General features: G+C 42.2%; 2 protein-coding genes across 5 annotated transcripts; one reads left to right on the forward strand and one right to left on the reverse strand.

Moving 5' to 3' along the window:
• Positions 1-154: 154 nt before the first annotated feature.
• Positions 155-4,404, reverse strand: LOC110523265 (protein SET). 4 transcript variants are annotated; one of them, XM_036976864.1, is made up of 8 exons: positions 4,368-4,404; positions 2,736-2,793; positions 2,497-2,639; positions 2,213-2,316; positions 2,021-2,134; positions 1,701-1,871; positions 1,192-1,317; positions 155-1,055 (listed from the first exon to the last, which is right to left on the reverse strand). In XM_036976864.1, the coding sequence occupies exons 1-8, from the start codon at positions 4,387-4,389 to the stop codon at positions 1,035-1,037; spliced, it is 759 nt and encodes a 252-aa protein (XP_036832759.1). In that variant the 5' UTR covers positions 4,390-4,404; the 3' UTR covers positions 155-1,034. The 4 variants fall into 4 exon arrangements, with proteins under 4 accessions (XP_036832759.1, XP_021457482.2, XP_036832758.1 ...); XM_021601807.2 differs by lacking the exon at positions 4,368-4,404 and adding an exon at positions 3,712-3,987; XM_036976863.1 differs by lacking the exon at positions 4,368-4,404 and adding an exon at positions 3,685-3,959 and having other exon boundaries at positions 155-1,057; positions 1,200-1,317.
• Positions 4,025-13,269, forward strand: uap1l1 (UDP-N-acetylglucosamine pyrophosphorylase 1, like 1). The gene is made up of 9 exons (XM_021601806.2): positions 4,025-4,717; positions 7,030-7,234; positions 8,896-9,071; positions 9,884-10,056; positions 10,235-10,428; positions 10,742-10,882; positions 11,144-11,329; positions 11,531-11,597; positions 12,055-13,269. The coding sequence occupies exons 1-9, from the start codon at positions 4,432-4,434 to the stop codon at positions 12,142-12,144; spliced, it is 1,518 nt and encodes a 505-aa protein (XP_021457481.2). The 5' UTR covers positions 4,025-4,431; the 3' UTR covers positions 12,145-13,269.
• The last annotated feature ends 2,741 nt before the right edge of the window (positions 13,270-16,010 follow it).

The raw sequence follows: 16,010 nt of genomic DNA on the forward strand, positions 1-16,010 counted from the left end.
ACTGACTAGCTGTTGTGACTACAGAACAATGGATGACCTTGAAAATCGGATGATTAGTAGAAGGCTCTCCAGACAGTAACAATTGTTTCCCCATCAGCCTAAATTAGATACCCCCACAACACAGTGTCAAAACAGTTCAGAAACTACCCCAAACACGTGTGTATACATTTATTGTAACAAAGCAACTGGTACACTTAAAATGTTAATGTGAACAGTTTTCCAGTGGAAAAGGTGGAGATCACTAGTATATCCTATGAGATTCTATAGGGTCTCTACGTTCTCTTAAATAACCTGTTAATTAGCCAAGTTCAAAATTACAAGAGGACATTTTTTGGGTTTTGTTTTTATTAAAAATGTCATTTTCAAACCTCATGGGTGTCTGTAAAACATTACAATGAAAAGTCAATCAACATAAACCCAAATGTTGAGGTGTCAAAATGCCCACTTACCCCACCAAACCCCATTTAACTGTCTACAATAATAACCGTGTCATACCAAGATATCAACCCCAAAACATTTACAATCGCTGACAGGAACAAGCTGGTGCTTTCCGTTAGTACAACGCATGACGAAGAAAATGTGTCAACTCCAGAAGACCCCCCCCACCCCCATACTCTGCATCAAAGAAAATGTATAAAATAAAATAAAACGTGGCCAGGGATGCTAAGTTATCACTGCACCATTGCTTATCTTTATTCAACTCACAAGTTAACAGAAACCTTATTTATCATACATATAAATTGCTATTCGACTTTATTTTAGTCTAAGATGACGTGCAGAATGCCTGTACTTTTATTGGTCTTCATGGACATGTGTAGTAGTTTTATGACACGCGAGACGGCAGAGTTTTCTGATCTGGGAATTTACTCGTCTTCAGACATGGTATGGACAGGCGGAAGCTTGTGGAACAGGAGACAGAGCACAAAATAATACAAAAATAAAATGAAAACAAAGCTTCTTGCTCCCAAGCATTGAAGGATGATTAGAAGGAAAGAATGGGCAAAGGTATAGGTCGGAATATGTCCTTTTCTGCCTTAATCATCCTCGCCGTCATCCTGTAGAAGAGAGATACACGTTTAACCCCATGCCCGAAGACTAACATTTCAGACAAGTGGCAGTCAACCAACAATTGTTTTTATAACGTTGACAATATTGTCCAAACAAGACCGGAGTGAATGACCTCTACCATACCTCTCCTTCTCCTTCCTCATCGTCATCTTCCTCTCCTTCATCCTCATCCCCTTCCTCATCGATGTCCTCCAAGCCCTCTTCCTCATCTTCCTCACCTTCCCCTTCCTCATCATCCATGTCAGGGACCTTGACGAGTTGAGATGTTATATGAATAAGAGTTCCCAAACATAATGCCAGCATGAGACGATTTACAGTCCAGAATCTAGGAATCCAGAAGAGATGTCTAGGTAGCTGGATATGGTTTTGTAATGCTCCGTAGAACCCTATGGTTATACAACACACGTCTGAAAGTGTCCCCGGAACAGCCTTTAGAAAAATCTCGCAGATTTCATTTTTTACAGAGACACTTTGGTCTGACCCTATGGCCGTAATGCCAAGATATTTTGGATAATTGTAAGAAACATGCAGAATACTCTACCAGAGTAAGAGGGTGCTGGCACCAATTCAAAAATGTTTAGCACACCATGGGCAGTCAACAAAGAACTATGGACAATAGCATGGAATCGTACCAGGTAATACTGCAATGGGTTTGGCCAGATGTCATCCTTAACGACCTCTCCTAGTTCGTCTGCCCCAGCGTCAGAGTGATCTGTGAACCAGGTGAAGAAGCTCTCTGGTTCTTCATGTTGCCTCTTCTTGCCAGCCTTGTTCGGCGTTTGGCCGGCACGCTTTGTCAGGTCCTGTGAGGGGATAAATGAATAAAACACAAAAACAGCAACGTCACGCATTTTGCATCCAGCATGACATCACAAGACAGGACTTGAAATATATATATATATAAAAAAGACTACATATAAGACACACTGTAAAAATGTAGGTGTAAACATACCTTTCCAGCCTTCCATTTGATTTCAGTTGACTTTGAAGATGGGTCCCCACTTTCATTCAAGTGAAACTCTTTGGAGAGGATTTTGTTCTCAAAGTACGGGTTCTCATCAAAGTACTGGAAAAAAACAATCTGGTTAATTTACGCGCCATTTAGTTTGAAATGCACGATCCAAAAAAAGATGTAAATACTTACAAAATCTATTCTGTAACCCGACTTGATGTCCTCAAACTCAGTCACCTCCACTCTGGTAAGGTAATGAAGTGCCTCCTCATCCTCTTCACCAAGAAGGGCTGAAACTGAAAACAAGAACACATTTACATAGAAAGTGTGTCACCGAACAGTTTGTATATCAACCGCTTAAATCAGACTGATGGAAACATTTGTCACGTGCAGAATCCCACCATGTACAATAAGTGTACAATTCCTAAAGAAAAGAACACAAACTAGTTAAAAATGAGCATGATATCTGAACTTACCTTGTGGGTGGTTAACAAATGTAGTGACCCAGAAGTTGGGGATTTTAGCTATGAGGTCTGACCGCTTCTGGAAGAATGGCTGGCGTAACTTATTGTACTTCTGCTCTACTTTTAAAATCTCCTCACTGGCCTGTTCATTCAATCTAGAGGGAAGAGAATTGTGCAACACAATTTGATGAGATGTATATGGTAAAAGGTCCATCTTATAAACCACAAAAGTTCCAGGATAATTAACTCACCTGTCAATTTCATTTTGTACTTCGTCAATGTGTTCAATAGCTTCTTGTTGCTCTTTTTCTGAAAGAGATTAAATTCGTGTTAATTTTATTGAAATAAATTAATGAAATTGGATGGGCATGTACATGTAAAACATCTTGATGGTAAAAATAAAGACATGGTAAAGACCCAACCAACGTAAACAACGTATAGTAAACGAAGACTTGCGCATTGGATACCCAAGCTAAGCATTCCACCATCTTTTGTAGTAACGATTATCTCTCAAGTAAGTAGCTCTCTAGCCAAAGTACTCTGATGCAGCTTCCTGCTGTTTCTCAAGGCCGCGTGGTTTGAATGAAGTGGCCGCCGCACGCTGGGGACTGGTTTCACCCCTCAGACAGCCGGTTGGCATAATAGCCGACTATTAGGATCTTACTAGTGCAATATTTTTGTAGTAATCTATGTCGACCCTAGTGCTGCATTTTGTTAGTTTACAATGGTAAGTAAGTACTTCTACGCGTGGGTGCAAACCGCGATGGCGGAGCAACAATGAATGTTGGGCCTCACGCAAACAAATGTTAGCTTGCTAGCCAACTTAGCTGCCGCATTTGTTGGTCTACTAACTAGCTGGCTATTTCCCAAACAACGTGAAGTTAAGAAAACAAGTGTAAGGTACTTAACCTTGAGAAGTTACTTTAATTTGGAAGTACACGCGAATTACTCCCAAACCTGCGTGGCACAATGAGCTTGTGCAAGGCACAACATGGCCTCCTCCAACGACGTTGTAGCATAGTTGGCTAGCCAGTTAGCAAGTTCTGTTCTCACTACTAGTCCTACAAGAGCCATCACATTTCACCGTTGGCTAAAGCCTCCATCAAATAAGTACATCGTTTTGGACTAACTAAAGAGTGTTCGCTTAACCAAAAGTATACGCCATGGTAACAGTTTTGCAATATAAAAACTATAAATTACGTTGTATAGGAGGCCGCCATTTCTTACCGGAGGTCTCGTCCGCTCCATCATGATTAGAGTTTTCCTTTCTAACGACTTTCGCCGACGAGGCTGCCATGATTTTCGAACACCGTAGATGTTTGCGTCAGAATATATATTCCCTGTTGTTTAGACTTCTCCTCGGGGAAGAGAAAGGTGAAGTTCCACCTTGAATGGTGGAGAGTGCAAATAAAGCGTGTCGTGAACGAGAGGCTTTGCTCATGCACACACTCTCCTCTTCTCGCGCTCGCCAGAACGCGCATCCCCCCCCCAACTCCTCCCCCAACAGAACGGGTTCGCCGTGTTGAAATCGAATACTTCAAAAATGCATCCTTCCTTCTTTCCTTGGCGCGATCAAACGATTTCCACTCAAAGTAGTGTTTATATTTCTCCGGGGCTGCAGTTGGATACTGTAGTCATTGTACAGTGTTTGTAATATAGCAAGCCAACCACTGAGAGAAAACCGCATCTAAAACTAAAATGTTTCTTCATATTTTGATGAATGCGCAGTTGTGTGGTTTTGCTTTGCCCAGCCACAGGCAGCAACTCAAATTTAATCACAAGACAGCCTTTGTGTATTTTGCTCTTTCCTACTGAGCCCTGCACAAGTCACGAGTTCCTGACGAAGGGAGTAACAAACCGAAGATTGACCAAGTCAAACTAACCTTTACCACGGCTGTGTAACATGGTATAGGTGAACGTGTTTCTTCTGGATATTAGGTCGTGAAAATGCTTTCATTTGAGGAAATAAAATCTTCTTTAGAACATGCAGGACAGTCTCACGTTCTGCAATTTTGGTCTGAACTTTCTGGGGATGACAAAAACACATTTCTGGTTGAGTTGTCTCAGTTGGATTTAAATGAATTGCGCGAGCACTGTGAACGGGCGGCGGAGTCTGCTAAAGCTTATCATTCCGCAACAGCCGCGGACCAGCAAATTGAGCCAGTATCTTCAGAATTCATCGGGAGCATTCGGAAGAGTGATCACACCGCCTTAACTGGCTGGGAAAATGAAGGTAGGCTACTGTATTCTCGATATGAGAAAAGTAAACACTCAACTAGCTAATTTGAATTGAAATCAGGAATTGCCAATAACGAAGTAATCCCCGCCTCGGGATGGTGCTGGAGAAAATGTAACCTCTTAAATTCATAGACAGCGATATGGGATGCAAGGATTGACCATCCACGATGTACAAATTATAGTTTTAAGCATGTTTTAAATCTATACAGTGTTTTTTTTATGTATTAATTTTTTATACAATGTTTAGAAGCATTACTCCATTACTATTCCATCCAAGCGTTTAAAGAGCGTTGGGCCAGTAACCGAAAGGTTGCCGGTTCGATTCCTCCTGCGGAATAGGTGCAAAATCTGTTGATTTGCCCTTGAGCATGGCACGTAATCTGCTAAATTACTAACATGTCAAATTTGTGAAACAAGTGTAAATTTGTGGGGCTCTGATGCGGTACGACAATTGCGGTACGACAAGTTAAAAAAATATTTACTAAATAAACTTAAGTAAAATATAAACACAATAAAATAACTATTTTTTGGGCCTTCCTCTGACACCGCCTAGTATATAAGGTCCTGGATGGCAGGAAGCTTGGCCCCAGTGATGTACTGGGCCGTATGCACTACCCTCTGTAGCGCCTTACGGTTGATGCCGAGCAGTTGCCATACAACCTGTCAGGATGCTCTCGATGGTGCAGCTGGATAATTTTTTGAATGATTTGGGGACCCATGCCAAATCTTTTCACTCTCCTGGGGGGGAAAAGGTGTTGTCGTGCCCTCTTCACAACTGTCTTGGTGTGTTTGAACCATGATAGTTTGTTGGTGATGTGGACACCAAGGAACTTTAAACTTTTGACCCGCTCCACTAAAGCCCCGTTGATGTGAATGGGGGCGTGTTTGGTCCTCCTTTTCCTGTAGTCCACGATCAGCTCCTTTGTCTTGCTCACGTTGAGGGAGAGTTTGTTGTCCTGGCACCACACTGCCAGGTCTCTGGCCTCCTCCCTATAGGCTGTCTCATCGTTGTCGGTGATCAGGCATACCCCACTGTTGTGTTGTCAGCAAACTTAATGGTGTTTGAGTCTTGCTTGGCCACGCAGTCATGGGTGAACTGGGATTACAGGAGGGACCTAAGCATACACCCCTGAGGCATTTCTAAGTTATATTCTTCAAGAATCAATGGGTAATGTTAATTATAAATCCCAACATTTATTTAGCAATTGCAGATTGCCCCTTTTTAAATATTTTTTTAAAAATAATTGTGACTCAACTTTGCTGCACTTGGAATTGTTGCGACTTGTGTAAAATTTGAGAAGTATCTAATGCTCTTGTAACCAAATTTCAGCATATTTTTTAGAATATGCCTTTATTTTCTGCAAAATCCCACTGTAAGTAAGTTTATAGCCTACTGCTCAAAGAGGGTAGCCTCAAATGAACCACCCTGATCTCACAAACTTACATATGCGAGATCAGGATGGTTCCTATAAGACTACAAAGAGGGGTGGGCTATCATCTGATTATAGCGAATGTGATTATCTAAATCCAATAGCTAGTTAGCTACACTGTTGAAACAATTCCAACTAATCTTCACTTGTGATTGGAGTTCATTCTGCTGCTGACATCTGCCTCTTAGGCTTACTAACAAACAGTCAAATTGAAGCCTTCCCTTGCAACTCAAAAGGAAGCCACTTCTACACTGCCGTTCAGAGCTGGTTCCTTCCCACTGGGCACACATGTCAATTCAACATCTATTCGACGTTGATTAAATGTCGTTGAATTGAAATGGCGTGGAAACAAAATGTATTCAACCAGTGTGTGCCCAGTAGCTTCTGCCTGCAGGACAAGTGTAGGTGCCAGCGCTCATGGGGTCAGTGAAGTGGGGGAATTTTCCAAGAAATTAGCTAGTTTGATGGGAAATTCATTTAAATAACAAGAGAAAACAATGAAAAAATGTAATGATTAAAACACTCTCATAGGAGGGCAAGGGGGCAGGTGCTCAGGCACCCTTAGACCTCTATCTGTGCATGTGCCTGGGTCCCACTGTCATTTGAATGTATGGCAATTACACTTACATTTTGATCAATCATAGGTCAGGGATTCCCGAAATGTGTATTTTTTTTGTTGTAATGGTAAATGAGGACTGTCAGGCCACTGTAGTGCACCAACATAGTAGCTTACTCTATAAAACCACAGCAAATGCAAATATTGATACTAACACCTGTTTGGTGAATGTCAGTGTCAACCTTGTTTCTTTGGTTTGTCTGTGCTCTGCCATGGTGCTGTAATGATTGTTTTCTTTCCTCTGGTATTGTCCTTTTACAGGGTTTTTTCAAATTTCCCAGAACAGAGTGGCTGTGCTGCTGTTGGCTGGTGGCCAGGGGACCCGTCTTGGGGTTTCATACCCCAAAGGGATGTACAATGTGGGTCTCCCGAGCAGCAAAACTCTGTATCAAATCCAGGCAGAGCGCATCTGCAAAATACAGGAGCTGGCGAATGCAAAGCATGGATCAAAGTGCACAGTACCATGGTGAGATCTCATGGCGGTCAATTGACTGCTCTCATTTTATAAGCTGGCACAATTTCAATTCAGTGCAATATGTGCAGAATCAGATTCATTTCCAAACACACGATCAAAACAAAATAAAAAACAGTGCTCTTAAACTGCAGATCACACAATACTACACTGCACAAAAAAATAAAGGGAACACTAAAATAACACATCCTAGATCTGAATGAATGAAATATTGAATGAATGAAATATTCTTATTACAACTTTGATGTAATGTCCTTAAAACAAGTCAAAATGAGGCTCAGTAGTGTGTGTGGCCTCCACGTGCCTGTATGATCTCCCTACAACGCCTGGGCATGCTCCTGATGAGGTGGTGGATGGTCTCCTGAGGGATCTCCTCCCAGACCTGGACTAAAGCATCCGCCATCTCCTGGACAGTCTGTGGTGCAACGTGGCGTTGGTGGATGGAGCGAGACATGATGTCCCAGATGTGCTCAATTGGATTCAGGTCTGGGGAACGGGCAGGCCAGTCTTGCAGGAACTGCTGACACACTCCAGCCACAGGAGGTCTAGCATTGTCTTGCATTAGGAGGAACCCAGGGCCAACCATGCCAGCATATGGTCTCACAAGGGGTCTGAGGATCTCATCTCGGTACCTAATGGCAGTCAGGCTACCTCTGGTGAGCACAAAGAAATGCCACCCCACACCATGACTGACCCACTGCCAAACCGGTCATGCTGGAGGATGTTGCAGGCAACAGAACGTTCTCCCCGGCGTCTCCAGACTGTCACGTCTGTCACAAGTGCTCAGTGTGAACCTGATTTCATCTGTGAAGACCACAGGGCGCCAGTGGCGAATTTGTCAATCTTGGTGTTCTCTGGCAAATGCCAAACGTCCTGCACGGTGTTGGGCTGTAAGCACAACCCCCACCTGTGGACGTCGGGCCCTCATACCACCGTCATGGAGTCTGTTTCTGAACGTTTGAGCAGACACATGCACATATGTGGCCTGCTGGAGGTCATTTTGCAGGGCTCTGGCAGTGCTCCTCCTGCTCCTCCTTGCACAAAGGCGGAGGTAGCGGTCCTGCTGCTGGGTTGTTGCCCTCCTACGGCCTCCTCCACGTCTCCTGATGTACTGGCCTGTCTCCTGGTAGCGCCTCCATGCTCTGGACACTACGCTGACAGACACAGCAAACTTCTTGCCACATTTTGCATTGATGTGCCATCCTGGATGAGCTGCACTACCTGAGCCACTTGTGTGGGTTGTAGACTCCGTCTCACGCTACCACTAGAGTCATAGCACCGCCAGCATTCAAAAGTGACCAAAACATCAGCCAGGAAGCATAGGAACTGAGAAGTGGTATGTGGTCCCCACCTGCAGAACCACTCCTTTATTGGGGTTGTCTTGCTAATTGCCTATAATTTCCACCTGTTGTCTATTCCATTTGCACAACAGCATGTGAAATGTATAGTCAATCAGTGTTGCTTCCTAAGTGGACAGTTTGATTTCACAGAAGTGTGATTGACTTGGAGTTACATTGTGTTGTTTAAGTGTTCCCTTTATTTTTTTGAGCAGTGTATATTTGCAAACTTAAAAGTTCTCAATTTGACTGAGCGTTCCTGCTCTCTGACATTGGTTTTCCTCTGTGTGCTCTATGCTACTGTTCTGCCGTCATCAGGTACATCATGACCAGTGAGTTTACCCTGGATCCTACCAAGAAGTTCTTCCAGGAGAATAAATACTTTGGTCTGGATCCCTCTGACGTGGTCATGTTCGAGCAAAGGATGATCCCTGCTGTGACCTTTGATGGAAAAGTCATCCTACAGGACAAAGGGAAGATAGCTATGGCCCCAGGTAAGAAAATGGCATGGAGTTGGTTGGCAGATTAAAGTTAAGTTTTTATTAAAGCAGGAATATGTAACTTTTTGGGCAACCTGACCAAATTCATCTAGAAATGTTAGTTACAGATCTGTCATTCTTGTTGAATGCAAGTCTAAGAAGCAGTGGGCTATTTCTATGCTTCTCGTTCTTAATTTTTTTTGTTTTTCATATTTTTACTTTCGGTTTTGTACACCAGTTTCAAACAGCTGAAAATATAATATTTTTGGTTATGGAAAACATTTCATGGCAGTTTAGATGGTATAATGAGTCTCTCAACTCTGGACTCAACTCTGGACCCCGAAGCCAGTTCCACTGCATTTTTTCATTGTTCCCATTTAATCAGCGACTGCTTTAGACTTGGGACACCAGGTGTGTGCAATTAATTATTAGGTAGAGCAGAAAACCAGCATGCTCTGGACCTCGTAGGATAAGAATACTCCTGCCCTACACAATGACTGCTTGTTTTATCACATAAACTGAAATTTGGCTAACTATTAGAATTTTAACAATCAGGAAAGACATATTCCCATTCACCCTTTTAGATTTGTGTGTATTAGGTAGTTAGTTGTTGGGAAATTGTTAGATTACTTGTTAGATATTACTGCACTGTTGGAACTAGAAGCACAAGCATTTCGCTACACCCGCAATAACATCTGCTAACCATGTGTATGTGACCAATACAATTTGATTTTGATTTCTGCATATTGCATCTTTAATGCAATTTAGTTGATCGGGGCAGTGCATATGAATCCATGATTCTCTTTTCCGTCTCTCTAAAATTTTAGATGGAAATGGTGGCCTGTACCGAGCACTGGTGGATAACAAGGTACTTGAGAACATGGAGGAGAGGGGTGTGGAGTACCTCCACGTCTACTGTGTAGACAACATCCTGGTCAAAATGGCCGACCCTATCTTCATTGGTTTCTGTGTGAGTAAAGGAGCAGACTGCGGTGCCAAGGTAAACGAAAGCGAATCATCACACCTACAATGTAATCATGCGGGCATGTTTTCCTGATCCACACTTATTAGGTTGTATACTTGTTATAACTTGGTCACATGCATGTTATTTATATGCACATTTGGTTCTACATTCTTAAGATTTCAAATGTTATGACAGTTGACATGACTATTTCCAGGTAGTTGAGAAGGCGTACCCAGCGGAGCCGGTAGGCGTGGTATGCAAGGTGAAGGGGGTGTACCAGGTGGTGGAGTACAGCGAGCTCCGCCCAGAGACGGCCGAGCAGCGAGACCCAGGAGGAGAGCTGGTGTACAGCGCAGGAAACATCTGCAACCACTTCTTCACTCGGCCCTTCCTCAACGAAGTGGCACAGTGAGTGAGATGAAGAGATGTATACTGTAATGGGGCAAAAATAAAACCACTATGTACAAGTCATGTGCACAACACTTCAGTAAGAAGAAGAATAAAATGAAAACAATTCTTACTGAAAGTAATGGTTGAATAAATTAAATTAACATTCATTTCTGGAATGGAATGAGTTGTAATTACATGGACCCCACTCCTGCACAATTTTGCACACTGTCACTGTCTTGTCATATTGCATTGCTGATACAACTGTCTGGGCAAAACCAACTTGTGATATAACAGTTTGTAATGTCTTCCATTCGTCCACCTATCTCCTCAGGAAGTTTCAGGGGAAGCTGAAGCAGCACGTGGCGCTTAAGAAAGTCCCTTTTGTGGACAGGGAAGGAAACCTGGTGAAACCCACCAAGCCCAATGGGATCAAAATGGAGAAGTTTGTTTTTGATGTCTTTCAGTTTTCAAGGTGAAATTCAAATTTTGTGACTGATTTGCATTACACAATTTTCCTAGTTTCCAATATTTTAATGATATTCTAGACAATTTTACTAACGTTACATAGTAACCATAAATTGACTGCTTATTTTACCAAAATGATTGCTTATTTAAACACAATGTAATATTAATGCATGTAAGATATAGTGTAAACGGAACACAGTATATTTTGCTACTGAATGACATTCTCCAGCACACCAAATATGATACATTTTCCTCCTGACATTGGCAGGAAATTTGTGGCATTTGAGGTTCTGAGAGAGGAAGAATTCTCGCCATTGAAAAATGCTGATGGGGCACCTCTGGACACTCCTACCACAGCCAGACAATCCTTACTGGCACAGCACTACCGCTGGGCGATGGCTGCGGGAGCCAGCTTCCTGGATGCCCAAGGGAAATCCCTACCTCCTAGACCCAGGTGGGAGTGAGCGCTGCTCTACATAAAATATGGGGATCTCAATGGGGATTAGAGGGTGGGTGTGTGTGCACTTATCTCACCAATAAATCACAGTTGGGATTATATAAATTGCAGACTCTTTTATTTTTTCCTATATGTTGTTCTGTCCAGCACCTGAAACATTGGGATAATGATCTATTTCCTTTTTCAAATTCTTGTTAGGGTGACACGGGATGAATACCTACCAGCTGTCTGTGAGATCTCCCCGCTGGTGTCTTTCTTCGGAGAGGTGAGGCCACAACAACAGTTCCTATGTGATGTCACTTCCTGCCCTTATTTCCTCCTATTGTAGTCTCCTAACAATATGACCATTAATATTTAATCTGCAGGGTCCAGTGTTGAGTTTCTCTGTAAGGTTACACTAGACTGAGCAGTTACTTCACCACTCTAATATTGTTAATGTGCACTCATGGCAAATTAGGAAAGTGTTCTGTTTTATTCTCGTCCTCAAGAACATGATATCTATTGGCACTTTCCCATGAGAGTGGGGGGAGGTGTATTTTTTACTCTAAATGCACACTTTCAAACATGTTAGATATTGCTGCACTGTCGAACTAGAAGCACAAGCATTTCGCTACACTCGCAATAACATCTGCTAACCATGTGTATGTGACCAGACCAATAACATTTGATTTGACTAAAGCTGCTCTCTCCATATCTGCTCTCTTCATGTCTGTCTCCCCCAGGGTTTGGAGCAGCTGCTGGGACAGAAGGTCCTGACGACCCCCTTCCTTCTGGACGAGAACAGGGCAAAAGAACTCCTCCAGGCCCAGTAGCTAGCTCTACAGTACACTGTTCCCATCAGATGGGCTTACCTCTTGAGCAGTTGGGCCTGTTGATATGAGATGCTCATTCCTTGGCTTGATTTCAAAATGGAGCCTTTTGTTGCCCCTAATGGCATGTTTTTCATAAACAGGGTTGGGTAGGTTACTTTCTAAGTGTAATCTGTTACTAGTTACCTGTCCAAAATTGTAATCAGTAACAACTTTTGGATTACCCAAAATCATTACTGTAATCTGATTACTTTGATACGTTTAGATTACTTTCCCCTTAAGACACATTAGAAGAAGACACAAAGGCTACAACAAATGCATTTGGTGTGCCGTTATGGTGGTCAGACTCGCTCAGGTGGAACAAACTTTAACCTGCGCCTTTTTCAATGCTTAATTGAATGTAATTGAGAAACCGGAAGGTGTCGATGTATCCTAATGTATCCTTTCTGAATTTAAAAGTAATCAAATAAGTAATCCTCTAGTTTTTCAAAAGTATCTGTAATCTGATAACAATATTTTAGCTGGTAATGTAACTGATTACAGTTGGGGTTTTTTGGTTATCAGATTAACTGATTACATGTAGAAGTAATCAGTTACTCCATAACCATGCTCATAACTATCTGGTCCTTTCAGATTTTCATGAAGTGTTGAAGAAAGGGGACTAAGGGTCTGTTTGGAATTCAGCACCAGAGCACAAAGATGCATTGGCAATTACAAGGGAATTTTTGTATCCACATTTTTTTTCATCCAAACATGCTCATTACAATGTTGTCCCATACTCTTCCATGATCTATTGCTTAAAAGGAAACAAATTATTCTAGCACTTTAACACATTGTGTTTATCTTCTGATTATACACATTTCAGTTAATTTTTATGGACATAATTTAAACGGGATACACATTTCAGTATGCATTTGGAAAAGTAAAATCTAAAAGTTATTGATAAAGCAAAACTCAAGTACTGTAATCATGATACCAAGGAACTAATATAAAACATTGGATTATATTTTTACTTTATGATACACTTTGAGGAAATTAATTTACTTTTTTTACCCTTTTTGTATAATGTGTCGAATGTTAATGATCAAAGCAACTGTGGAAATTATAAAGCTTTTCTATAGCCCAGCCTTTCTGTATGAAATGCATCTTTTCTATACCCCAGCCTTTCTGTATGAAATGCATCTTTTCTATACCCCAGCCTTTCTGTATGAAATGCATATTTTCTATACCCCAGCCTTTCTGTATGAAATGCATCTTTTCTATACCCCAGCCTTTCTGTATGAAATGCATCTTTTCTATACCCCAGCCTTTCTGTATGAAATGCATCTTTTCTATACCCCAGCCTTTCTGTATGAAATGCATCTTTTCTATACCCCAGCCTTTCTGTATGAAATGCATCTTTTCTATACCCCAGCCTTTCTGTATGAAATGCATCTTTTCTATACCCCAGCCTTTCTGTATGAAATGCATCTTTTCTATACCCCAGCCTTTCTGTATGAAATGCATCTTTTCTATACCCCAGCCTTTCTGTATGAAATGCATCTTTTCTATACCCCAGCCTTTCTGTATGAAATGCATCTTTTCTATACCCCAGCCTTTCTGTATGAAATGCATCTTTTCTATACCCCAGCCTTTCTGTATGAAATGCATCTTTTCTATACCCCAGCCTTTCTGTATGAAATGCATCTTTTCTATACCCCAGCCTTTCTGTATGAAATGCATCTTTTCTATACCCCAGCCTTTCTGTATGAAATGCATCTTGTAACTAGTGACAACCCTCCCCTTTGGATCATCATAATTCAGTCAAAAATGAGTCAATATTGCCATCCAATGGTAACATAACGCTTAACATGATTCAGTTTCCATCCAGTACAGTACACAGATTTTTTTGTTTGTTGCTACGTTCATATGCTACTCGGAAATAACAACCATCTGACTGAACAAGTCGGGGTAGAAGTTGTTTCCCATATTCCCACTCGTAATTCTGTTTTTGAGGATCATAAATTAACTGTTTTGGCGTCGGAAAATCTTTATATGGCCCGTTGTTAGATATCACTTGAATACCAAACAAATTTTCCAGTCAGCGTTCTGGAATTCCTAGAGGAGGACATTAATTCAGCAAAAATCTATGTACACGATGATGTCATATCATGTACCACCTGAATGCAACTGACCAATAGAACTAACGTATCCGTAGGAACGACAGCAACCGAACAGTAACATTGCAGTCCTCCAGAGATGCTTTCGATCATATTTATTAGAGAGAAAAGGATATGAGTGCTTTTTGGGGATTCAGACAAAATATAGTCAGCTCACTAGTTGTCAGGTTGTATGCATCTAAGCAGAAAGCTTGGTATGTTAATTTGTGGATTTAATAGACCTTACCATGAACTGCTTACTTTACAAGCCCTTAACCAACAATGCAGTTTTAAGAAAAATAACTAAAGTAAAAAAAAAAAGAGCGACAATAAAATAACAGTAAGGAGGCTATATACAGGGGGTACCTAGTCAATGTGCGGGGGTACAGGTTAGTCGATATAATTGAGGTAATATGTACATGTAGGTATGGGATAAAGTGACTGCATAGATAATGGATAATAAACAGCAAATAGCAGAAGTGTAAAAAAGAGGGGTAGGTCAATGGAGATATTCCGGGTAGCCATTTGATTAGCTGTTCAGGAGACTTATGGCTTCGGGGTAGAAGCTGTTCAGAAGCCTTTTGGACCTAGACTTGGTGCTCTGGTACCACTTGCCATGCGGTAGCAGAGAGAACAGTCTGACTAGGGTGGCTGGAGTCTTTGGCAATTTTTAGGGCCTTCCTCTGACGCCACCTGGTATAAAGGTCCTGTATGGCAGGAAGCTTGGCCCCAGTGATGTACTGGGCCGTACGCACTACCCTCTGTAGCGCCTTGTGGTCAGAGGCTGAGCAGTTGCCATTCCATGCCTTCTTCACGACAGTCTTGGTGTATTTGGACCATGATAGTTTGGTGATGTGGACGCCAAGGAACTTGAAGCTCTCAACCTGCTCCACTACAGCCCCGTCGATGAGAATGGGGACGTGCTCGGCCCTCCTTTTCCTATAGTCCACAATCATCTCCTTTGTCTTGATCACGTTGATGGAGAGGTTGTTGTCTTTGCATCACACTTCCAGGTCTCTGAACTTTTTCCTATAGGCTGTCTGTCATTGTCAATGATCAGGCCTTCCACTGTTGTCATCACCAAACTTAATGATGGTGTTGGAGTCGTGCTTGGCCACAAAGTCGGGTGAACAGGGAGTACAGGAGGGGACTAAGCATGTACCCCTGAGGGGCCCCTGTGTTTGAGGATCAGCATGGCAGATGTGTTGTTGCCTACCCTTATCACCTGGGGGTGGCCCGTCAGGAAGTCCAGGATCCAGTTGCAGAGGTAGGTATTTAGTCCCAGGGTCCTTAGCTTAGTGATGAGATTTGAAGGCACTATGGTGTTGAATGCTGAGCTGTAGTCAATGAACCGCATTCTCACGTAGGTGTTCCTTTTGTCCAGGTGGGAAAGGGCAGTCTTGAGTGCAATAGAGATTGCGTCATCTGTGGATCTGTTGGGGCGGTATGCAAATTGGAGTGGGTCTAGGGTTTCTGGGATGATGGTGTTGATGTGAGCTGTGACCAGCCTTTCAAAGCACTTCATGGCTACAGACGTGAGTGCTACAGGTTGGTTTTCATTTAGGAAGGTTACCTTGGTGTTATTGGGCACAGGGACTATGGTGGTCTGCTTGAAACATGTAGGTATTACAGACTCGGCCAGGAACAGGTTCAAAATGTCAGTTTTTCAGCGCATGCTGAGAGTACACGTCCTGGCAATCTGTGCGGCCTTGGGAATGTTGACCTGTTTAA

The sequence above is a fragment of the Oncorhynchus mykiss genome, chromosome 5 (genome assembly GCF_013265735.2).
Source record: "Oncorhynchus mykiss isolate Arlee chromosome 5, USDA_OmykA_1.1, whole genome shotgun sequence".
In the NCBI taxonomy this organism is placed as follows: Eukaryota; Metazoa; Chordata; class Actinopteri; order Salmoniformes; family Salmonidae; genus Oncorhynchus; species Oncorhynchus mykiss.